This window comes from Microcaecilia unicolor, chromosome 1 (assembly GCF_901765095.1).
Source record: "Microcaecilia unicolor chromosome 1, aMicUni1.1, whole genome shotgun sequence".
Taxonomy (NCBI): domain Eukaryota; kingdom Metazoa; phylum Chordata; class Amphibia; order Gymnophiona; family Siphonopidae; genus Microcaecilia; species Microcaecilia unicolor.
This window is the reverse complement of record NC_044031.1, coordinates 544,809,595-544,834,894: the sequence shown is the minus strand read 5'-3', so window position 1 is coordinate 544,834,894 and position 25,300 is coordinate 544,809,595. Positions and strand designations below refer to the sequence as shown.

The 25,300-nt window shown below is 44.8% G+C and overlaps 1 protein-coding gene across 1 annotated transcript in view; it reads right to left on the bottom strand.

Annotated features, from left to right (window-relative positions):
• Positions 1-18,433: 18,433 nt before the first annotated feature.
• Positions 18,434-25,300, bottom strand: part of PTDSS1 (phosphatidylserine synthase 1) — a 125,087-nt gene continuing 118,220 nt past the window's right edge. The window contains exon 13 of the mRNA XM_030216950.1: positions 18,434-20,707. Coding sequence (XP_030072810.1) covers positions 20,607-20,707 — 101 coding nt within the window. The 3' untranslated portion in view covers positions 18,434-20,606. The remainder of the gene's footprint in view (positions 20,708-25,300) is intronic.

The window sequence follows — 25,300 nt, the reverse complement described above, 5'->3', positions numbered from 1 at the left end:
GGCGTGCGCCCAGCTGAAATCGCAGATACTGTCTGTGAGCTGGCAGTATCGGGATGTGTGTGTAGGCATCCTTCAAGTCCAGAGAGCATAGCCAATCGTTTTGCTGAATCATGGGGAGAAGGGTGCCCAGGGAAAGCATCCTGAACTTTTCTTTTACGAGATATTTGTTCAGGGCCCTTAGGTCTAGGATGGGACGCATCCCCCCTGTTTTCTTTTCCACAAGGAAGTACCTGGAATAGAACCCCAGCCCTTCTTGCCCGGATGGCACGGGCTCGACCGCATTGGCGCTGAGAAGGGCGGAGAGTTCCTCTGCAAGTACCTGCTTGTGCTGGAAGCTGTAGGACTGAGCTCCCGGTGGACAATTTGGAGGTTGAGAGGCCAAATTGAGGGTGTATCCTTGCCGGACTATTTGGAGAACCCACTGATCGGAGGTTATAAGAGGCCACCTTTGGTGAAAAGCTTTCAACCTCCCTCCGACAGGCAGGTCGCCCGGCACTGACACTTGGATGTCGGCTATGCTCTGCTGGAGCCAGTCAAAAGCTCGCCCCTTGCTTTTGCTGGGGAGCCGCGGGGCCTTGCTGATTCGCACGCTGCTGACGAGAGCGAGCGCGCTGGGGCTTAGCCTGGGCCGCAGGCTGTCGGGAAGGAGGATTGTACCTACGCTTGCCAGAAGTATAGGGAACAGTCTTCCTTCCCCCGAAAAATCGTCTACCTGTAGAGGTAGAAGCTGAAGGCTGCCGGCGGGCGAACTTGTCGAATGCGGTGTCCCGCTGGTGGAGAGACTCTACCACCTGCTCGACTTTTTCGCCAAAAATGTTATCCGCACGGCAAGGCAAGTCCGTAATCCGCTGCTGGACTCTATTCTCCAGGTCGGCGGCACGCAGCCATGAGAGCCTGCGCATCACCACACCTTGAGCAGCGGCCCTGGACGCAACATCAAAAGTGTCATAAACTCCTCTGGCCAGGAATTTTCTGCACGCCTTCAGCTGCCTGACCACCTCCTGAAAAGGCTTGGCTTGCTCAGGGGGAAGAGCATCAACCAAGCCCGCCAACTGCCGCACATTATTCCGCATGTGTATGCTCGTGTAGAGCTGGTAAGACTGGATCTTGGACACGAGCATAGAGGAATGGTAGGCCTTCCTCCCAAAGGAGTCTAAGGTTCTAGCGTCCTTGCCCGGGGGCGCCGAAGCATGTTCCCTAGAACTCTTAGCCTTCTTTAGGGCCAAATCCACAACTCCAGAGTCATGAGGCAACTGAGTGCGCATCAGCTCTGGGTCCCCATGGATCCGGTACTGGGACTCGATCTTCTTGGGAATGTGGGGATTAGTTAATGGTTTGGTCCAGTTCGCAAGCAATGTCTTCTTCAGGACATGGTGCAAGGGAACAGTGGACGCTTCCTTAGGTGGAGAAGGATAGTCCAGGAGCTCAAACATTTCAGCCCTGGGCTCGTCCTCCACAACCACCGGGAAGGGGATGGCCGTAGACATCTCCCGGACAAAGGAGGCAAAAGACAGACTCTCGGGAGGAGAAAGCTGTCTCTCAGGAGAGGGAGTGGGATCAGACGGAAGACCCCCAGACTCCTCGTCAGAGAAATATCTGGGATCTTCCTCTTCCTCCCACGAGGCCTCACCCTCGGTGTCAGACACAAGTTCACGGACCTGTGTCTGCAACCTCGCCCTGCTCGACTCCGTGGAACCCTGTCCACGATGGGGGCGTCGAGAGGTAGACTCCCTCGCCCGCATCGGCGAAGCTCCCTCCGCCGACGTAGTCGGGGAGCCTTCCTGGGAGGTGGCCGCGGTCGGTACCGCACGCGGTACCGACGTCGGGGACCTCAACCTGGGCGATGGGCCAGCCGGCGCCACGCTCGACGGTACCGGTGGCGCAAGCACCGCCGGTACCGGAGGGGTAGGGCGCAACAGCTCTCCCAGAATCTCTGGGAGAACGGCCCGGAGGCTCTCGTTTAGAGCGGCTGCAGAGAAAGGCTGAGAGGTCGATGCAGGCGTCGACGTCAGTACCTGTTCCGGGCGTGGAGGCTGTTCCGGGCTGTCCAGAGCGGAGCGCATCGACACCTCCTGAACAGAGGGTGAGCGGTCCTCTCGGTGCCGATGCCTGCTGGGTGCCGAATCCCTCGGCGACCCAGAGCTCTCGGTGCCGACACGGGGAGGAGACCGGTGTCGATGCTTCTTCGATTTCTTCCGAAGCATGTCACCGGAGCTCCCCGGCACCGACGAGGAGGACGTCGAATCCACCCGTCGCTTCCTCGGGGCCGAGACTGAAGAAGGTCGATCTCGGGGGGGCTGTACCGCAGGAGCCCTCAGGGTAGGCGGAGACCCACCCGAGGGCTCACCGCCACCAGCAGGGGAATGGACAGCCCTCACCTGCACTCCACCCGATGCACCACCGTCCGACGACATCAGCAGACGAGGTCCTGGTACCACCGACGTCGATGCAGCTATCCGAAGTCTCGGCGCCGATGCAGAGGCCCGATGCCTCGATGCACTCGATGCAGGGGCGGCCGAGGAAGATGGTCTGGACGCTGACGACGTCGATGCACTCGAAGATCCCGGTGCCGATGCCGACGAAGAGCCCGAGAACAACACGTTCCACTGGGCTAGTCTCGCTACCTGAGTCCGCCTTTGAAGCAGGGAACACAGACTGCAGTTCTGAGGGCGGTGCTCGGCCCCCAGACACTGAAGACACGACGAGTGTCGATCAGTGAGCGAGATAACCCGGGCGCACTGGGTGCACTTCTTGAAGCCGCTGGAAGGCTTCGATGTCATGGGCGGAAAAATCACGCCGGCGAAATCAAAAGCCGAAATGGCGAAATTCGAAGCACCAAATTTAGAGGGAGAAAAAATCTCGACCGAGGCCGAAAAAAGGCCTACCCCGACGACGAAAGAAAACTTACCGGGGCAAAAAAGCTGGAAGTACGGGGAGGATTTACACGAAACCCGGCGGGGGGTTTCCGGAGCACTTCCCGACTAGGACAAAGCTTTCCCGAAGGAAAAAAACACGTTCAAACAAATTGGACGCGCGAGGTCGACTTTCCGGGGCTCGACACGGCGAAAACACGACCGTACCGAGTGCGGACAAAAGAAGACTGGCCGGCTCGAGCCGGTTTCGGGCGGGAAGACGGCCGCGCATGCGCGGTGCGCGCGGGCGCGCGAGGGCTAGCAAGGACTTTGCTAGTGAAGTTTCCGATTGGAGGGGCTGCCGTGGACGTCACCCATCAGTGAGAACAAGCAGCCTGCTTGTCCTCGGAGAATAGAGGTTATCCTACTACACATCATCACCAGACACCATGACTAGCAGAGAAGCACTCCTCCAGTCCCAAACACCCAAAGTGCAACCTGATTTAGCCTGTACTCTCCGATACTCAAACCTGTCCAAAAATATACAGAAAAGTATACAACACCACTGGCAAATACTTGAAGGCCACACCTGTTTTAAAAATAAACGCCTAATCATAGCTCACTCCAGAGACCGGAACCTGAAAAAAAAAACTGATGCCCTCCTGCCTACTGAGCCCGTGTCCAGTCACACATTCTCACTTCTCTGGTCACTCTAGCTGTGGCACATGCAGTGTCTGCAAGAACTCTTTGACTCTGAAGAAAAGCAGTGAGATTGAGGTAGAAGAAGTTTGAAATCTACAAGAAGGTGACAGTAGCAGCTCGACACCACTTCCACAGCCAACCGGGTTAGGTGTACAGGAGAAATGTTAACCTCCATGACACAGACCAGCAACTGAAGCAGTAGCTTCAGGGCAAAGCCAAGTCTCAGTTACAGCAAGCAGATGGAAAGTGGACATTCCACAGGGCACATGAGAAAGGCAGAGGAGGAGAGGAACAGAAATAAGATTGGAGATGTTGTGGTATGACCTGCATGGGTAGGGTAAGAGTTGATTTGGAGGACCAGGACAGGGATTGGTATCCCCAGCAGAGAGTTGATGATGGAGATGATTGAATGAAAGTAAGACAATGTTGAAGCTTGAGAGCTGAGAATGAAGAAAACAAAAGGGATGGTGAGGTGATGAAAGTAGAAAGTGAACAATGTGGTCTTAAGGTTTGCAGTGGTTTGAAATGGGGAAAGAAATTGGGAAAAGTCAGTATCAAGAAAAGAAAATGCAGTGGACCATTGGGAAATAGGATACAGGAAAATAAAACCCTATGGAAATAGAATGTCTCATGGGCTGTAGGCAGTTGGTGGGAGTACAGGGTAGCTGGAGCAGAGGTGGACTGGGGAAGACCTGAGAGTCACCCCAGAGAATGCTAGGAGGCAAAGGAGCCAACTTTTCAAAATTATTGGGGGTGCTAAGCCCAATGGAAATAACCCCTCCCTGGACACATTCAAGGAATTTTCTCAATGTTGGGGGTGCTCAAGCACCCACAGCACCCACAGAGTCGGCTCCAATGTTAGGAGGAATATACAGATGAGCTACAAGACCTCTTCAGCACCTAGTAGGTAGTCGGTGTGAGCAATGGGTATCAGGAGCAGAAGTCCTGTTTGGATCAGGGTGGACCAGGGAGTCACCCCAGAGAATACTAGGAGGAATATGCAGATGGGCTGCAAGACCTCTTCAGCACCTGGTAGGTAGTCGGTGGGAATGCTGGGTATCAGGAGCAGTGGGCCCTGTGTGGATCAGGGAGTCACCCCAGAAAATGCTGGGAGAAATATGCAGATGGACTGCAAAACCTCCTCAACACCATAACAAAAGAAGGCCCTGACCACAAATTCACCCAGTATTATTTCATATCAACTTCCAAGCACATTATACCATATTTCCTTCCAAACCTTAGCAAAGGTTGTATTTTGCTTCCCTCAAGTTGCCCTTAAGATATCCCTGTGCATTTTACTATCTTAAGATGTCACAGCTGTAACCTGCAATTCCAGCATTTTTTTAAATAAAGTGTTTCAGTTAGTTGAAATATAGAGAAATGGTTTTGTTTTCATTATTTATAAACACAACTTTCAGAGCGCTCAGTCCCAGTCATTATCGTTAGAGCAGAACATGGTAGTCTAAGCTAGTGCATTATATATTGGTGTTGTCATCAATTAGACACCTCATTTTCACATATTAATAATGCATAGGCTTATTCTTGCATATTTATCAATTCTATAAGTTCTTAGTTATTGCATGGTCAAAGGTTTTTCACTTCCACTCTCGGTACCCAACCACAAATACTAAAAACCCATTAATAACACGACTATTTCAATGAATTAATTTCAGGGGTAGAGGAACAACCTTTTTTTTTTCTTTCTTTTGGTTAGAGGTGGTAAACAAATCAAGTTCCGTTCTCTCACTCCAAGCTCTCTAGCATTGCTGATGCCATGGGTGTAAAAAGTTGGCCAGACCACAGCCCTTGGCAGCCAATCCTGTTCTGCTGCCTATAATTACTTTTACCTTGAAAGGGAAGAGGTAAACACACAATCATGTCCACAATGAAACAAATAACACCACATAGGGTAGCAAACTTCAAATCTAAACATTCACCAAAAAGTGTTTGCTAAAGATAGATGGCTGCATCAGACTGAACAGGCCTGAAAGCTCAAAGAGTCGAAACTGCCTCTTCAAAGGCAGCAACTCCTTACAGAGTTCCCAGTTATTATCATCGGCCTCCAGATAAAAGGAAGCAAGCAAAAAAAAAAAAACCAAACAAAAAACTCCACAAAATCAAAACCAATGGAGAAAAATAATTGCTCCCCCCCAAACTGGAGGAAAAATGGCCAAACAGCTTGCAGTCATCCAAAAACACACACAAAAAAAGATCCCAAATTAGATAGTTCCCAACAGTACTGGCAATCTTCAAACTTTCCATCATTAAACGGTTCCACATGTACTTAATTTGAAGTGAAGAGAATCAGCATACAAATGCCAGAACACATTGGCTCCTCAAACGTCACCACTCAGACTGAACTCTGGCTCTCCATAACAGCCTCTTCAAAACTGGTATACCTTCTCAATCCCAGTACTCCATCCATTGACAAGGGCTACTTGTTTCGTGAACAAAATGCTGCATCAGGAGGTGGAACTACTACTTCAAAAATTCCAAAATGACAACCAGCTTTTCAAACAAAGACCAATCAACGAGAAGCAACTTCTTAAAGCACCTGTACTCAATAGAAGGCTTGCCATTCTAAAGCAGTATTCAAGCCTTGGGGCTCTACAGTTTTGAGATAAAAGATCCATCTTTGCTCCCGTTATCTCAATATTTTTGAAAAATCCCCACCTCTCCCTCCTTCAAACATCTGTTCAATAATCCAGCATTTAAGATCTTGAAAAACACGCTGAACATTAATACAATGTTGAACCAGGGGAGCCCCTGGTTTTTAGTTGACACACAATGGCGATGTTCAATTGTCCTTGTTTTGAACACTCTAGAGGTATGACCAACATACAAAAGACCACAGGAGCAATGAATAGGATAAATAACCCCTTTGCAATCACAGGTAGTATTAAACGTCAACCATTTCTTATTGTTGTCATAAAACCTTCTGTAATCAGACAGGTGGAACACTTCTCACACTTACAATGGCCCCTATTCTGTCTAGATCTTCTAGTCCAAACATCTGATTTGCATAACCTGTCCACCAGGTTTCCATTCCTAGCATAAGCAATCACGAAGCAAACCATTTTGTAAAAGTGGTATAGGCTATGATTTGTAGTTCTCTAGACTATTGCAACATTGTGTATTTAGGGCTTCTGCTTTACAAGTTGTCCAAAATTCTGCTGCACGACTCATATTTGGACTCAAAATTTGAATATGCATTTCATCTGCTATGACAATTGCATTGGCTCCCTGTGGCACAAAGGATAAAGTTCAAGTTGCTGTTATTAGTACATACAGGGTTGTATCAGGATACATCTTTTTATCTGGGTAATATACAGAGATATGAACCACCAAGTGTACTGCGCTTGGGAAGCGCTTGTATGCTTGTTGTCCCAAGTTTGAGAGACTTGTAACTGAATGTCACCAGAACTGGTACCTTCTCTGTGGCAGAACCCACAGAGTGGAACAAACTACCTTTAGCCCTATAATTACAAAAAACAATCACTTCCTTTAAGGCAATGTTAAAACAGTATCAGTTGGGCCAAGCTTATATGCGCTGACTTGTATGAGCCTTACTGACTGTTCTTATTTCACTACACTTATGTTGTTTTGTAGTTTGTTGTTTGGAATATATATGTAATGCTGTAACCCACCTTGGATGAAGGCGAGCTATAAATTAATGAAACGTAAACATCACCTGTAGAATTAATACAGAAAAGCAATGTTGATTTTGGTTGAGTAATATAGTTCAATTGTATTGTATAAAATATGGGAGTAGTCAAAAGCACAGTGTGCGAACCATCAAAGTATCCTCCTTTGAAAGGGGATTTAAGCACATTTCATCATGGGACTGGCCCCATGCCATTAGCAGAGCAGGATTAAGGCATAGGCAAACTAAACACATGCCTAGGGCCCAAATGTTTAGGGCAGAGTTCTCTCAGATATGCTAATTCAATAGCTCCTAAGGCAGATTTTCACCCTGGTAAGTCAACTGCTGACAGAAGTAGGAATGGAGAAGAAAGAAACCCAGAGCCATCGCTGTCTGTAGAGTCTGCCGCTTCTTCCCACACCTTGCGCATTGTCCTCCCATCAACAGGAGAAGTTGGCGTCTTTTCTTACCTGCTTTTTCCAGTGAGAACACAGGCCCCAGGTTCTGGGAGTTTAAAAAAACCTATATTACGATGAGGGGCTCAACACACTTGCTTGCCTTGGGCCTACCAAAATGGTTAATCCTGTCCTTGCACATCCAGTGTGACAGAAGTCTCATCACGATATATGCATTTCTATCTATCTATATATATATATACACACACACAAGGAAAAAAAAGCCCCATGGAGTTTTCCGAAAACCAGAATAGTGAGGTGGTGAACCAAAGTAGACAAGTGACACAATGGCATTATCCTTAGAAAACAGCCTTTATTCAGTCAAGCCACAATGAGGTACATAAGTAGACAGCACAAGGATCCTTGTGCCATCTCCACTTATCTACCTCATTGTGCCCACCACTTCAATAGCTTTAGTTGAACAAATAAGGATTATACATGGTGAGTCAGCTTCCAGCACTCTGCACCTTTCCCATGACATTAACATCATGCTTTGAAGCAATCAGAAAATAAACAGAACTAAAAGTAATCAGATCAAGGTAAAATGTTTTGTGCATTGATGTGCTAATTGGATTTTTGACAAATAGCTACTTTGAATAGAAATGGTCTGGCACTTTCTCTTGCATCAAATGAATAGCAACATGTTCAAAACAACTTTTTTTTTGCCCACATTATTAAAAACAAATGTATAAACAGTGTAGAATGAATACAATATGTAACAGTCAATAGGAATATAAGAGGAGACATTTATTACCATGAATAGTCTTGCTCCAGATGCTATTTTAACGCATCACAATCCTTACCACCAGCTGAGAATAGGCAAAATAAACATATAGCCTAGTGATCAGCATTAAATTACATGTCCATGAACTGATATTCTTAAAATAAGCAATAGTTCTCAGCAAGTGAAAATGTATTATTATTTTTTTTATATTTTAGGTACCAAAGCGATAACTATCTTTCAGCTTCTGTATAGGTCATCCAAATTTGGGTGCAGATCCCAGATCTGCAGGTAAACTAGTCAATTAGGCTTTAACAATCAACTATTGGAGTTAACCAAGCATTTAACTGGCAGTAATTATAATTGTTACATTTGTACTCCACTTTTTCCCACCTATTTGCAGGCTCAAAGTGGCTTACATTGTACCGGAGAGGCGTTCGCCAACTTCGGTATGAAATAAAACAAAGTGAAGTTGTGGTAAAATAAGGTTCATGTGAAACAGACACATTGGGAATTGTAGAGTGGAAGAGTTATGTTATGCTATTATTTGCTTTGGTCTCATTGTGTTGCAGAGTTCAGGCATTTAAGTTGGGTCGGTAGGATATGCCTTTTTAAACAGGTAACTTTTTAGTGATTTCCGTAAGTTTAGGTGGTCAAATTTTGTTTTCACGGCATTTGGTAATGCATTCCACAGTTGTGTGCTTAAATGGGAGAAACTGGATGCATAAGTTGATTTGTATTTTAGACCTTTGCAACTTGGATAGTGGAGATTGAGATATGTTCGTGTTGAGCTGGACTTGTTTCTGGTTGGTAGGTCTATGAGATCTGCCATGTATCCCAGGGCTTCGCCATAGATAATTTTGTGAACCAGGGTACAGATTTTGAAAGCAATACGTTCTTTGATTGGGAGCCAGTGCAGTTTTTCGCAAAGGGGTTTTGCACTTTCAAATCGTGTTTTTCCAAATATAAGCCTGGCTGCAGTATTTTGAGTGGTCTGAAGTTTCTTTAAGATTTGTTCTTTCATCCCACATAGATTCCATTGCAGTAGTCTGCGTGGCTTAGTACCATTGATTGTATCAAGTTGCAAAATGCGTCCAACAGCCTCTTTGGACGAAACAGGAAGGAAAGGCTCTGCTCTGTGGCACTGCCGTGCACAGGATCAGGAGAGCATTGCAATGCTAGTGCCGGGCCCTGGGGAAGTTTGCTGTGCACAGTGACAGGAGGTTGAGCAGGACAAGTAAGGGGGGGGGGGTGTTTGCCCCGGGCCCATCTCTGGCTCTCAGCGGCCGTGCCAATAGGGAAAGCTCACAAGTAGTCAGTCACAGGAACTGCAAACTATTTGGGGGGAGGGCACAGACAATGCAAATAAATACAAATAATACTCATATTAAATATATATCACAATATACCCGGCCTGCATGAATATGAGGGCAGAACACCTTCATTCCATCCTACTCCTCCTTCCCTCCCTGCATAGCTCCTGCTGTCACCCCTCTGAGCAGGAATGCACATCAACACTTCTAGAATTAATGACATGTATAAACTGGTACATCTGGAGGTCAAAGAGTGACTGTAACTTCCAGTCCAACTTCACCAAAACCTGCTCTGTAGAATTACAAAAAAGAGCACAGGCAGTCTGCTGTTCATGCCTAGACAGCATATACAGACCTGAGCCTTGTAAACAGTTAATGTGTTGCTGTGTACACTGGACTCAGCATAAGCACACAGAACACACACTCATGTTTATTTCCTAAGAAAAAGGATGACAGCAAACATCTCAGTTACAACACCCAGCTCTGCCTGCTCATACTTCTGCAGCCAGTCCTCTGGGATCACCCAACCTAGACATTTTTTTTTTAAATTTAGCTTGATATACTACCTATTGCTAGAACATCTAAGCGGTGTACATTGATTATTTATAAAATAATAATAGAATAGAAATAGTAAAATAAAATCGATTAAAATGAAATGGAAGGAGAAGTTACACAATACTGTAAAGGAGTTAGAACAGAATAAAAGTATTTATGCTGTCTGGCAGGTTGTGCCCACCAGTCAGATATCCAATTTCCGGTGCAGTTATCCATAGGGACCAAAGTGTTTCACAAAGAAAAATGTCTTTAGACCCATTTTAAAACTTTGAAAGGAAGCTTAGCTTAGAGATGAAGATATTTAGGGATAGAGTTCCAAATGAACCCAACAACAAATAGAAAAATGTTCGCGTTAAAACACAGTAAAATAACATCATTCATACAATTAACCATGTGTCTGAATTTTGCAGTCACTGTGAATGCTCAAAATGTCCACCCCCAGCTTTAACAAAGATCTTCAATCACATTGTGAGTTTCTTAATAGCCTTGTTGATCAATTCTTGTGGCAGGCTGACCCAGATCGTCTGCAGAGATTGTTTGCAGCTTTGGGTGAAGTTTGTGAAAGGCCTCCAACTTTGTTTTCCAGAGAAAAGTCTAGTTATTGTGACGACAGCAACAGTAAGCTAGTACCCCATGGGTTCTCCCCCCCCCCCCCCCCAAATAATGGTAGTTTTAACGTGCAACAAAACCGAGGGCTCACTCTGCGGAACACAAAGGACACACAAAAACAGCAAAGCAAACGACGGTTGGCAGAAGGTCTTTATTCGATGATTACGACCCAACACAGATCGTGTTTCGGCTCTAAGACCTGCGTCAGGAGCCTGCAGTTTCAACAATATAATGTAACATCCATATAATAGAAATCATTAATGACAAAGTCTCTTTAAAAAGACTATTAAGGTGTCAAGTACAATGAAATTCTAGTATCTTTAAAAAGACTATAAGGGGTGTCAAGTACAATGAAATTCTGGTATCGAAAAACCACTATCATCAAGTGTCTTCTCCTGCCAACAAAGAAAAGGTGAAGAAATGAGGGAAGGCGGGAGTTAGGAGAAAGAGCTTGGGAAGGACAAGCCAGGGTGAAAGTTGGTAAAAAGCACTTGGAGAAGGAAGGGTGTGAAGGAAGAGCCTCTTTAGAGGAAGGGTGGGAGCGTGAAGGGGTAATATCTTCAGGAGGGATAAGGGTGAAGAGCATCCAGATAGAGGGAGAGGTGGAAGGGGGAAAGGAACAGGTATAAGATCAAGAGTCCTTTGAAGACAGACAACCGGAGGCTTTCAGCTTATCCTCCAGGAACCGCTGTGGCTTAGTTTCCCCCCAGTTCTTTCACCAAGTTACTGAGATCTTCTCAAAATAGTCACTTACCCTGAAAGAGCAGTTTAACTAGACATGACTTCGATGCTGCATCCACTGTCCAATGCTGCAACCAGAATTGCTAACATGCCATGACAGCCAAAGCCATACTGCAACCACACTTCCAGCTGGGCATTATGGCACCTGTCTTGTGTTACAGACTGCTGGTGCCAGCGAGCCTTCTAGCTTCCTATCCTATAGGTCATTTAGGGCAATGCCCCCTTCCACCAACAAGGTGGTCTTCTTAGTCACCACCATAACAAGGGAGTCCAATCCTGGGAAGCTGCAATTTATCTTTCATTTTTGGAACCAATAGGTAGAGTCAAGGCTCTTCCTACTCTCAGCCCCGCATGCAGCGAGATCCATTCTGCTGTAATCAGGTCCTGAATGTCTGGATGTACCGGGAAGGCCTCAGAAGGACCTCTAAGCTCCTCTCATGATCAATGAAGATGGAACTCCTGAAGTCGAAGCAGAAAGCTCCTCAATGGAAAGCACTGCCAATGCCTCAGAAATAAGAGTACTGAGCTCCTCTTTATGAAAACCTCAGTACTTTTGTAATAAAAATTTAGGTCTTTTTACCACCATCCCAATATTCATACATATCCCGGGAAAAGACTGGAATGATAAAAAACCAAGGCCACGTATCAGAAAAGTAATTTATTAACTTACCAACAGAGTATACAGAATTAAAATAAATTTTCTCATAGGAGTACAGTTCTGCTTATACAAAAGTATTGGCTGAGAACTGTCTCAAACATTTACTAATCATGCTGCTACTTATATACTGTTTCTACACAAAGCCTTTTCATAAGAGATTACTTCATTCTTTTCACTTATCATTTTCTCTTGTGTTGTACAGCCAAAAACTCCGTGCTACTTTGTCTATTACCTCATGTTCTATTTCCTGAACTCCTGTGCACATACCTAACAACAGTCTGGTCTGTTAGTTTGGTCAGCCTTCACCTTTAACATCCCTTGATCCATAACCATGTTGCTATTTCTTCATTTTTGGATCATCTCCCTCCACTAACAATGGCTCCTTTGAACAGATCGAGGCCACTTCAGATAAGGAGGGAAAAACAGAGATAGCCTCATCTGCCCATTCCTGGAGGTCTAAATCAGATCTCTTAGGAGCCGGAGGGGCAGCGAGACAAAACACGGAAGCACCTTGCAGCAACTCCAACTGTTCCTGCTTCAGTAAATAGGCCTGGTGTAAGAGCAATATAAATTCAGGAGAAAACAAAGATCCCAATGTAGTTGAACGTTCTGTAGGGCCAAGGCTGTAAAATGGTGACTGCTCTGCATGTGATCAAAGGCTGTCCTCACTGCCAGTCGGCCGACAAGATGGCTCCTGTTCCCATGCTCTCCTGCACCAAACTGTGCACCGGCCCTGCCAGAGAACCCCAAATCACCAGCATATTTGGATGCTGCGCCAAATCAGAAGATGTGCTGCCGCCAATTCCTCCATGTCATTTGGGTTTCTTGGTTTGCACGCACTGCAATGCCCCGATGCCAGCCAGTGGGTTCCACAGCAGGCACACCGCTTAACTACCTCCATGGGAGTCACCATTCACCCTGTCGTAAGTGCAGCATAACACAGTCTCAAGTGATGAGTGAGGATCCCTTCACCTGCAGCCCTCCGAGCGGTTCTGAGTCAAACTTTAGTCTGACTTCCCACTGCTGGCTACTCCCCCCATTCTCAGTCTCCACTCTAGATGAGAAAGAGTATCAGTCCTGATCCTGTCCCATGCTCTCCAGTAAACCTCTTTCTTTTTTTTTAAAGGTTGTTGTGCTGAAAAAGGTGAGCTCCACAGGAAACTAGAAAGAGGTGAAGGAAGGGACGAAGTAAATTCGTGGGGCACCAAAGACAGGGATCTGAAGACCTCCAGATATGACTTGGCAGACTCAAGCCACCCGCAAAGCTCAACTGGGGACCAGTTGACTAACTGGACCAGGAGCAAATCACTCAGAATTAGAGGCTGAAAAGTGTGTACATCCTCCTGCTGGACTTAGAAAGTACTAAGGAGCTGGACTGGATACCGAGATAAGTCTCAGCTCAATTTTCAGTTCTCTATCTCCACCTGCTGGTTGATGGACAACTATCCCACAGGTCCTGGAATAGTGGGAAACTACATAATGGGGAAAAATGTTTCCCCCCCTGAGAAATAGGAGCTGGTCAGACTTACACCTGTTCTGAGCTGAAGACAATGTGTGGTAAAGGCTTCAAGGAAGGTCAATAAGGTCCTACTCACTTACTATCGGAATTTGGTGTGGGCGGTTATGTCTTAGACTGGTTTCGTGGATTTCTATCATATCGATCCTATCATGTCAAAGTTCATTCCTCTATTTCACCACCTTGGAGATCCTACTGTGGAGTTCCTCAGGGCTCCCCTCTGTCACTTACCCTCTTTAACATTATGATTTCTCCGCTTGCTAAGGCCCTATCCAACCATGGCCTGAACCCGTTCATATATGCTGATAACCATCTACATTCCCTTCCGCTCTTCTTTAACTGAAATCTCTGACGCAATACAGACCAGCTTTGACATCATGACCAGTTGGGCGAGCACATTCAAGTTCAAGCTTAATAAGGAAAAAACTCAAAGCATCATTCTCTCCTCCCAATTCAATAAATCCATCCCAGGCACGATTTCTGCGCTTGACTTCTCCATCCCTATCACAAATAGTTTGAAGCTCCTTGGTATCATTCTGGACTCCCACCTGTCCCTCGACCTTCAGATCTCAGCTATTACGAAATGAATGTTCCTCTCCATGCGCTCAAACGTGTCAAGCAGTTCCTTCCATTTGATCTTTTCCGGACTCTACTCCACTCTCTAGGGGTGAGGCACTTTGACTACTGCAATGGAATTTACACCGGATGCAAAGAACACACCCTTAAGAAACTCCAGACGGTGCAAAACATGGTGGCAAGATTACTATTTGGTGCATCTCGATTTGAAGAGGCAAAACCTCTACGAGAGAAGCTCCACTGGCTCCCGATAAAACAGCACATCCAATTCAAAGTCTGTGCCCTGACCCACAAGATCGTCTACGGGGTTGCTCCAGTTTATATGTTCAGCTTGATTGATCTCCCTCCCCGAAATTCCATAAAACCGTCTCGCACATATCTAAATCTCCACTATCCTAACTGCAGAAATCTCTGTTACAAACTGCTTTTCGCCTCCTCTTTTTGCTTTGTGAGTCCTCACTATTGGAATGCTCTACCATCATCATTAAGAGACTTCCGACCATATTTTGTTCAAGAAACTCCTCAAGACTTATCTCTGTGATAAAACTTACTCCATAGTTACTTAACTTCCTGCCGTCCATTGTTGTTTCCCCTGTTATTCCCCCCCCCCCCCACAGTTGATCCTTATTCTCTGTCCCATCTTTGCATTGGTATGATGTAAATTCTCTAACTGTTGTTACCACATAGAGCCTGCTATGTTGGGAATATGTGGGATATAAATGTTCTCAATAAATAAATAACCCTTAGGAGACAGAAACAGAAGAGCATATATGCATTCACTTCCTGCCTGCTCTGTAAAACTTTATCTGGATCTTGCCCATGACACTCAGAGCATTTAAAACACATTAAATATCAGGGAAATATCCCTTTTATAAATTAACATATTAGGAGAACATCATATTCGGCAGCTGTTTACCTCCTGGAGCCCAAAATCACTGTGGGAAGAGGAAGAGGCAGAAATTGACTAATGTTGTGTAATAATCTTTTATATACTCTAAATCATCCCTGACTATTTAAGGCCTGATCCCCTGGGTAAAATTTTATAATGTTTTATTTATAAACACTATAAATTGCAGGCTTTTAAAAGGTTACTGACATTTTCCATCACAAGTCTGAAAAAACTCCATCTCCTATTTTATATCCTTATATTTCTTTTTGTTTCACAAAGATTGCTTCTTCAAGAGTTGCCGAAATGCGCAACACCAAGATTAATCCATCATTTGTCTTTATTTTTCTTGTTACAAGTATCACTGGGAAAAATGACAGCACAGTGGTACTTGAAACAAGAAGAATAAAAATAAATGATGGAGTAATCTTGACGTGACACATTTCGGCAGCTCTTGAAGAAGCAATCTCTGTGAAACGGAGAGGGTCCGTTGAGCCAAGCCGAATAAGCTAAGTTCCCACTGTTTTTAAGAAACACTATAAAAAAGATGTAATTAAGACTTTGTTTTAAAATATAAATAAAAAAAACAATATAAACAAAAAGAATATTAAAAAGATATAAAATAGCAGGTGGAGGTTTTTCAGACTTGTGATGGAAAATGCCAGTAACCTTAAAAAGCAGTTAATAATAATAATAATAAAAAGAAGGTACCGATTAAACACCGACATCTATTCCTCCACATTATTACACTGTTATATCAGTTCAGTATTTAACTTAAGAAACAGCAATAAACTGTTTAGAAAGCTTGCAAGTTTTGGTGATATCTGAAGATTCTAGCAAGCTAATCAGTCAATATAGTTCTTTATAAACACTACATTCCAAAAGTACCAAGCTGCTTTTCTGCTAAGACACAGGGAGTGAAATTTTGGAAAGCATTTCTGTGGGTGCCTAATATGCATGTAGAGATGTGTGCAGGCAGTCTGAATGCATTTGATGTCATAGACGTTTTTTGCCGCCACGGCGAACAGCAGCACAGAACTTTCTCAACTCACGGAAGCCAAACAGCTATACTCCTCTTTGTTAAGCTATCAGCCACAACACAAGAGATTCAATAGACCCCCGATGCAGGCCTTGGTGCCGAAACACAGCTATGTCGGGTCGTTTTTTTAGCTGTTGACATTAAAGACTTCCTGATATCCTTCCTTGAGCTGTCTTCACTTTTTTGTCCATTAAACCTTTATTATAACGCATGCTGGAGGGGTAATAATCTAACCTAGCAGACAGCAGAGTGAAGAGGCTTTATCAAGCTACACCATTCCCACTTAAGGGCAACTTCTTCACACAACTAGCAGCATCAGGAAAGTCATCGCACCATGGTAAATGCACCAAGTCCAATGCAACCAATATGGACTTAGCTAGTTTCGGAAATAATCCCTTCAATTCTATAACTAGGCACATGATCAGCATTTATGCGTGCAAGTGCAGTACTATTCTATAAGGGAGAGTGTAACTGCTATAGTGTGCAACTGCAAGGGAATGGACATGTGGGTGGAGCATGGGCAGGACACCAGCATGTCTCCTACTTATGAACACACCTTATAGAAAAGTCACACACTGCACTTATGACAGCCACAGGACCTGGTGTTAAGTCTACAAAATAATTTAGCACCTGAGTACATTTTGGATTTGATTGATCTTCCAGCCTGTAATGCATCTGTAATAACAAGAGAATCTCTCATACTTCACTACCCAAGGTATAAAAACATCAAATTCAAGTCCGTATTGTGCAGATATTTTTCACATATAGGTACCAAATGGTGGAATTCTTTACTGGGTGAAATCAAATGCATTTCTAATTACTTAACATTTTGCAAATTTCTGAAAGCCTTCCTCTTTAAAAAAAAATTCTGAATTAACTGTACAATTTACTGTATTTTAAAAGTGTTATGAACTTTAATCAGTCCATTAACTTGAATAGGCCTTACATCACTATTTTTATTTCTTTTGGCTAGACAAGACACTTAGGACCCTGTTTACTAAGGTGCGCTAGTATTTTTAGCTTGCACTAAAAATGAGTGTGTGCTAACACTAGTACATAATTATGGCCATACTGGGATAGACCGAAGGTCCATCAAGCCCAGCATCCTATTTCCAACAGTGGCCAATCCAGGTCACATGTACCTGGCAAGATCCCAAAACAGTACAATACATTTTATGCTGCTTATTCTAGAAATAAGTACTGGATTTTCCCCAAGTCCATTTTAATAATGGTCTATAGACTTTTCCATTAGGAAGCCATCCAAACCCTTTTTAAATCCCACTAAGCTAACCACTTATACTACATTCTCTGGCAATTAATTCCAGAGTTTAATTACACATCGAGTGAAGAAATATTTTCTCCAATTTGTTTTAAATTTACTACTTTGTGTCTCTAGCATTAGCGCATGTTAAAAACATTAGTACGCCTACAGCACGGCTTAGTAAACAGGGCCCTATGTTTGTGGAGGAAAAGACACTGAAGTCTTTTCCTCCACATTATTTTATTGTTTAAACCAAGTTACTGCTAAATTTGTTGCTCTTAAGCTAAATACTGAACGGATATAACAATAAAATAATGTGGAGGCTTACAGTATCAAACTAAACCAAGTTACTGCTAAATTTGTTGCTCTTAAGCTAAATACTGAACGGATATGTTTGATACTGTAAGCCACACAGAACTGAATAACTGAAATTCGGATTACATGGGATATAAGTACCAATAAATAAATAAGTGGGTGAATCTAAATGCAAGTCTGCCAAGAAGGCACCAAGTTATAGACTAACCCCCTCTGCTTGCTGCACCAGATGCTTGTTATGCTCTATCTTTGGCCATGGTCAAGCCCTGCTTACAGACTCACTTCTGTGAATGCTTCAAACCCTAAACCACTGACACTCTCACATTAACCATCTTTTGCTGTAACACTCAAGTGATTGTTAGAAATTGCCTTGTCCGTTATGTCCCTATTCAACTGTTGGCTCCATGAAGCAGGGATGACCTCTAGTTTGTGTATCTGTTAAGAGCAGTGTACATCTAATGGCACCACAATAATGATTGGGTCATCAGCATTTCTCTATGGACTGCGCTCCCAGCCATCTGCGCCAGATAGAAAATCCAATATGTGAGAAGATAGTGGTGATAAAAACGGGCAAGCTTGGAAGCAAGAAAAGAAGGGTGCTGGAACTTTATTCTGTCACATTTTACATGCGTTGGGGTTTCCACCCATGTTTCCATGGCTGTTGCAAACAGCAGTGGGACAGAGTACACAGCTGGACTGAACAATGCAAAATATAATCAAATGCCCTGTAAAATCATGCCAGTTGTGTTATTATGAAATAATGATATAAAGCAGGTTCTATATAGCACCGGATAAGAATTTTTTTTTTTTTTTTGAAGAGGGAAGGGAGGTTGGGAATGATAGGTAAGTGAAAGAGACAAACAGATGGGACTGGGTGCTAGTCCATCATGATTCCTTAGAACATTTTTATTTTAGCATTTTTTTTAAATGATTGTGAATACAAAGAAATGCTACTTTCTAGAAGACATTTAACAATAGGCTTTATGAGACTTAAGCCAGCTGTGTTCGATTTGCCTTTTAAATAGAATAATTGGCTGGAACAACAAAGACATCAACATCTCACTCCGTTTCTGCATAGGTATCATGCAGCAAACGAGAGTGTCGGTATCTGAAAGCTCCTCCCTCTCTCTAGGTAGACCCAACATCAGGGGTCAAAGTAAACCAAAAGGCACTCTTCAACAAAGCCAGCACCCAATACATCTGCAAGCAGAATGAGACTATCAAAAGTCCCGTGTCTCCTCCCCCCTCCTTAATTTTATAAAAGTTGTGAGGTATTCAGAATAAAAAGGGACATGCTTTTTATCTTAAAAAAAAAAAAATGTCCAACATGTTAAAAATAAAATAGCTTCAAACAAAACTGGAGAGAGTGAATAAGACCAGCTGGATGCTTCCTTCTGGAGAACAAGCAGCAATGTTGTTTGAAGCTACTTTTAAATGGAGTTTCTTCCCCACCTGGTAGGCCAAGAAACTTTCAGCTGCCACTTCATGGTTGTTGATAGGAAATTTCCAGAACAACATGTGGGCTGCTGGGCTCAGGAAGCTGTACAGATGTATATACACAGACCACCTTATTCTTAAAGGTAGTTAGGATGGTAAATATCCATCTTGTATCTTCTGGCCCAGATCAATGAATCAGTAACAATACTCTGCCATGAAGAAATATCAGCCATTGAACAACAATACCCCCAATGACAGTTTTCATTACGATGGCAGAATTAGAGAGAGGCAGGTGAGGGAATATAAAGGGGTAAAAAATTCACAACTAGTCAGGGTTATAGTGCTGCAGGTTTAAATGTGGCACATTTGGGTTTAACCCAGACTTCCTGCTCCCTCTGCCATATAAAATTTATGTTTAGATGGGTGTTAGGGGTGGAGGTGTGGCTGGAAAGACCCTATCAGCGTTTATTCATTAAGCAGCACATTTCTCTCCCCTTATTCGGTGTTGTGTCTACTCTCATCAAGAAAACTTTCTAGTGGCAGACTGTAAAGTAAGTCAGTGCTAAGGCACTCTCCCTATTGTTGTTAACACAATGTTAAGTGTTCATCAGGTCACAATCCCTCCTCCATAAGTGGTTTCAGTAAGACAAAAACTTTAACATGTCACTAAACGATATGTCCACAAACCATCCTACCATCTGCCCCCTAACTGAAAAATAAAGGAAACATAGAAATTGGCCACAAAGTTGGCAGTCACCAAGACTCTTGGTGGCTCAGTTACTCAGAAAGACTGACTTAGGGAGCAAGAAGAGGACGTTACAAAATCAGGATAATTAATGGGATGAAGAAAAGGGGATTCTCGGACATAAAAGAACATCACTGGCACAGGAAAATGCCAATGGGTGGGAGGATAACAAAGTAGCAACCAGACAGGTAAAGTATAGGAAGTGCTTTAAAGACCACATAGAAACACAAAAACACATGAAAATGCCAACAACCAAACTGGTGCTAGGTCCATGAATCTTCAAGTCCATGCTCTCAGCTGAAGCTCAAAAGCCATTGTCTATTTTCCTCACCGTACTTATGGATGTTGGTAACTGGAGTGGTAAAATGGCAACCTATGGACGCACCAGTGACAGGCAGGTGACAGCGGGCAATGGATTTGGAATAAACCAAGCATTCCTCCAGTCGCCCTGGACTACAAATCCCAGATGCCCATCCTCCTCGCTCCTCAGGGTGCACGTTACTCTCTAATGAAGCATTCAGAAGCAGGTCCGGTTTCCTGGGCAGTTGCCGGCACTCCCTGGGAAGAATCTGCAGCCTCATCTTATTTCCTGCTTACACCATTGGTTACTCTGGATTTGGAAGAGCGATTCTTTCTTCTTGATGAAGTCTGTTCACTATGCTTTTGGGGAATTTCTTCAGTACCTTAAAGAGAAAATTAAACCAATCTGTTATCTTTTCTTTCCCCTGACTTTGAACTAATGCTCCTTGAAGCTTAAATGGGTGGCTCAGGAGCATTTGTCAACCCAAGGGCTAGACAAACATCACCTCAAACCATTTCACTTAGAACCACTCTGAATGGCAGGGGTTTTCCCCCATGATCAGCAACAATCATCTGCCTTTCCCCGGGCTCAATCACTTCTGTGATATACCGGAGCCCTATTTGGCAGTAGACTAAAATATACAGATCCTGGGTGCCAGGCCAACATAACACCTAGGAGATACCTTGACACATCCATAACTGGCATGAGGAAAAGGGAGCAGTATACCTCCTTCTTGCTAGCTGCCACTAGCATTGCTGTTCAAAGCTTCAGTGTTTTAACAGTGCACGTCCCATAAATCGGCAGTGCCTACAGGTCACACAGTTCAAAATGTGAAGCTCTGAATAAGAGAAACTACGGTAAACAGTTGGTAGGCAGGAGGGAGTTACGTTGCTCTTAGATGCCAGCCAAAACCAGGTTTTTCAGTTTCGTTCAAAACTGCCCCCCACCCTAACTGTGAATCATTCCTAGCTATGCCAGTTACCACCTCAAAATGGTTGCCACGACCTTCAGCGGCAGTCGGCTGAGGTGGAAGGGGCTGGAGCGACTGGGGATTGCTCCTGCCCCAGAAAGACCACCAGGGCTCCTGAGGTAGGCCCAGGAGTGGTAGAAAGGCATTGGTAATTTTGGTTATGGGGGGGGGGGGGGGGGGGGGGGGAAGGGTGGCAAAGAATGGGCAGCATTTTTGGTCTGGGGAAGGAGTTTCAAATGCACCAGCATTTTCATCCAAATCTGATTTTGGCACCAAAACCGAAATTCGGTCAGCCTCTAGTTGCTCCACTCACTACCTGAGGTTGGGGTTAGACTCAAGACTCAATGGGTAGGTGCACCAGAGGGGACAGTGTCAGAGACCTAAGAAGATAGATAAGTTTATCAGGAGCACATTGGGGAGGGGGTGACTACAGCCGAGAGGGTAGTGGAGAGTGAGTGATTGCACTGGGGCAGGCATCCTGGTTCCTAAAATTTGGAGCTTTTTCCTAGATCTGGAGAAGAGTCTGTGTCTGTGTGAGTAACTTGCAATAAATAAAAACATTCATGACATACTTATATTATAAATACATCTATAAACAAATATAGAAAAAAGAAATGGTAAAATTTATTCTTACCTGTTAATTTCCTTTTTTTCAGTCCTGCTATACCAGTCCACACCAGTGAGTTAAATTTCCAGATAAGCAGAGGAGATAGAGAAAAACAGCTTCCAGTGACATCTACAGTATAATAGTAGGAGCACCCTAGAGCTACACAGTATACCCTCTAACGAAGCCTAGAAATAAAAGTACCCCATTGGGTTCTCCAGAACCTTTGCCCCAAAACAGAATCAAACAACATTAAACAATCCAAAGCTATAAAGAAGCTCTGAGAGAGAACAGGTTGAGACCAAGAGGCCCCTGAGCAGTGAGTACATAATCTCAAACCCCAGTCTTTCGGGTGGGATGGTGGACTGATCCAGTAGGATTCAAGGAAAGGAAATTAACAGGCAAAAATAACTTTCCCTTTTTTTTTTTTAATCATTCAGCTAGACCAGTCCAAACCAGTGAGGATGTAACAAAGTCTATACATCTGGGTGAGAGGAAGACAAGCTCCCTGTATATCCAGCCTGCCCTCAGGTGCTGTTGCCTGTGGCCCACAGATATAGCCGGAAATGCTTCACAAATTAATGAAGGGAGGACCAAGTCACCACCTGACAAAAGGTGCTCTGGGGAGAGTGCCCAGGCCTCTGCCCAGGATGTTGCCTGCACCCTGGTTGAACTGGCCTGCAGCCTCACCGGGACCACCATATTGGCAAAAATGTAGGCCGCTTTGATCCAGCATGCACAGTGGCGTAGGAAGGGGGAGCGGGAGGGGCGGTCCGCCCTGGGTTCACGCGCTCGGGGGGTGCTGGCCCCGCTGGTTCCCTGCTCTCTCTGCCCCGGAACAGGTTACTTCCTGTTCCAGGGCAGAGAAAGCAGGGAACCAGTGGGGCCGACGCAACTCCGAGTGACTTGCACTCGGGGCGGATCGGCCCTCCCGCAGGTAAGATTGCGGTCGGGGGGGGGGGGGGGGGGTTGCGGTCTGGGGGGGGGGTGCAGTGGCGACCCGCCCCGGGTGCCATTAGCCCTCGCTACGGCACTGAGCATGCAATCAATGCCTTAGATGCCACTTCCCCTTTCTGCAGACCTTAAAATAAAATGAAAAGGTAGTCTGATGTCCTGAACTCCTTAAGTGCCAGATATTTCAGCAAAACTCTGCAAACATCCAATTTGCACAGTATATGATCCGTTCCCTCCTTAGATCCTCGTGGAAAGAAAGGTAGTGAAACTACCTGGCTCAAGTGGAAAGGAGACACTACTTTAGGAAGAAAGAATTGCACAGTATCTAAGAACACCATGTTGTCTTAAAAGGATAAGTATGGATTTCTACACGAAAGGGCTTGGACCTTCAAAATCTGTCAAACTGAGCAAATCACCACCAGAAACATTGTTTTTAAGGAGACATCTTTCAAAGACACCAATCTGGAGGGCTCAAAGTGAGACCCTACCAGGACATAGAATACTAAGGAAAGATCCCACTGGGGCAGGACCGATCAAAGCGGGGGATGAAATTGTTTAACACTCCACTAGGACCAAACCACATCAAGCAAGGTTACCAAGGCCCTGCCTGCTAAAAAGCCCCAATAGAAGGCCAGACCGGCCACCTGGACCTTGAGGAGTTCAGGGCTGTGCTCTGGTGCCATACTGGGACAGACCGAAGGTCCATCAAGCCCAGCATCCTGCTTCCAACAGTGGCCAATCCAGGTCACAAGTACCTGGCAAAATCCCAAACTGTACATTTTTTGCTGCTTATCCCAGAAATAGGCAGTGGATTTTCTTAAGTCCAATTTAATAATGGCTTATGGACTTTTCTTTTAGGAAGCCATCCAAACCTTTTTTAAACCCCACGCTAACTGCTTTTACCATATTCTCGGGCAATGAATTCCAGAGTTTAATTACACGTTGAGTGAAGAAATACTTTCTTCAATTTGTTTTAAATTTACTACTTTGTAGATTCATTGTGTGCCCCCTAGTCCTAGTATTTTTGGAAAGAGTAAACAAGTGATTCAAGTCTACCCGTTCCACTCCACTCACCATTTTATATACCTACAAGCCGTTAATCCCATTAAAACGGGCAAGATTTTTTATTTCTGAAATGTAATTTAAAAGTTGATGTGTGTGTGCATCTATCTGAAAGAGAGAGAGTGTGTGTGTGTGTGAGAGAGAGAGAGAAAGAAAGAAAAAAAGAAAGAAAGAAAGAGAGAGAGAGAGAGCTGGTAGGAGTCCCTGTGACAGTGGAGGGTCAGTCGCTCCTTATAGACAGTTGTTTACTGTTGTAATATTGTGTGTGTGGAGAGAGAGAGAGAGAGAGTGTGTGTGTGTGCGCGCGTGTCTGTCTGAAAGAGAGAGAGTGTTTGAGTGAGTTCAGAGAGAGAGAGAGAGAGAGAGTATATATTTGTTTGTGTGTAAGAGAGAGAGAGAGTAAGAGAGAGCTGGTAGGAGTCCCTGTGACAGTGGAGGGTCAGTCGCTCCTTATAGGCAGTTGTTTATTGTTGTAATATTTTGTGAGTGTGTGAGAGAAAGTGTGTGTCTCTGCGTCTGTCTGAAAGACAGAGTGTGAGAGTGAGTTCAGAGAGAGAGAGAGAAAGTGTGAGAGTGAGTTCAGAGAGAGAGAGAGAGAGAGAGAGAGAAAGTATATGTGTGTGTATGAGAGAGAGCTGGTAGGAGTCCCTGTGAGAGTGGAGGGTCAGTCGCTCCTTATAGGCTGTTTATTGTTGTAATATTTTGTGTGTGTGTGTGAGTGAGTGAATGTGTGAGAGAGAGAGAGAGAGAGCTGGTAGGAGTCCCTGTCACAGTGGAGGGTCAGTCGCTCCTTATAAGCAGTTCTTTGAGGCAGCAAAGGGCTCGTTTTTCAGTCGCCTGCCCCCCTCCCCCATACATGGCATTGGTGTCCCGCTCCTTCGGCTGCTAGGGCGGCAATGACATCGGTCAGACAGGCAGTTGTAGCTGCCAAGGGAGGCTAGCCTCTCCTCTTCGCATTTGTTCGCGGTGATCGGTTGAAAAGGGCAGGCGCAGGAGGTGGGTGTGATTAGGAATATGAGCGGTCATTGCATTGCCTGGCTGTTGTAGTTGAAGGCGTATTATCGTCCACGTGCTTTGAAGATCTTTTCTCTCACTCCCCCCTCCCCTCCGGCTCGTGTTCTCTTTGGTTTATGAAAAGCTGGCTGTGCACCACTCACTGATGAGTTGTTAATGTGTAACCGACGGTTTTTACACCCCAAACTCAGCTTGAGTGGACTCTTGACATACTTACCCTGCCCCTGCAGTCCAGGCTCCGGAGGGGTACAGTCCCTCTCGTCCTCCCCAAAAATCATCGAAAATCCAGCTCCTCATCCTCACTCCCAGCAGCTCCCATCGTGGGGGGGGGGGGGGGGGGGGGGGGGGGGTCAGTGAGAATGAGCCCCCAC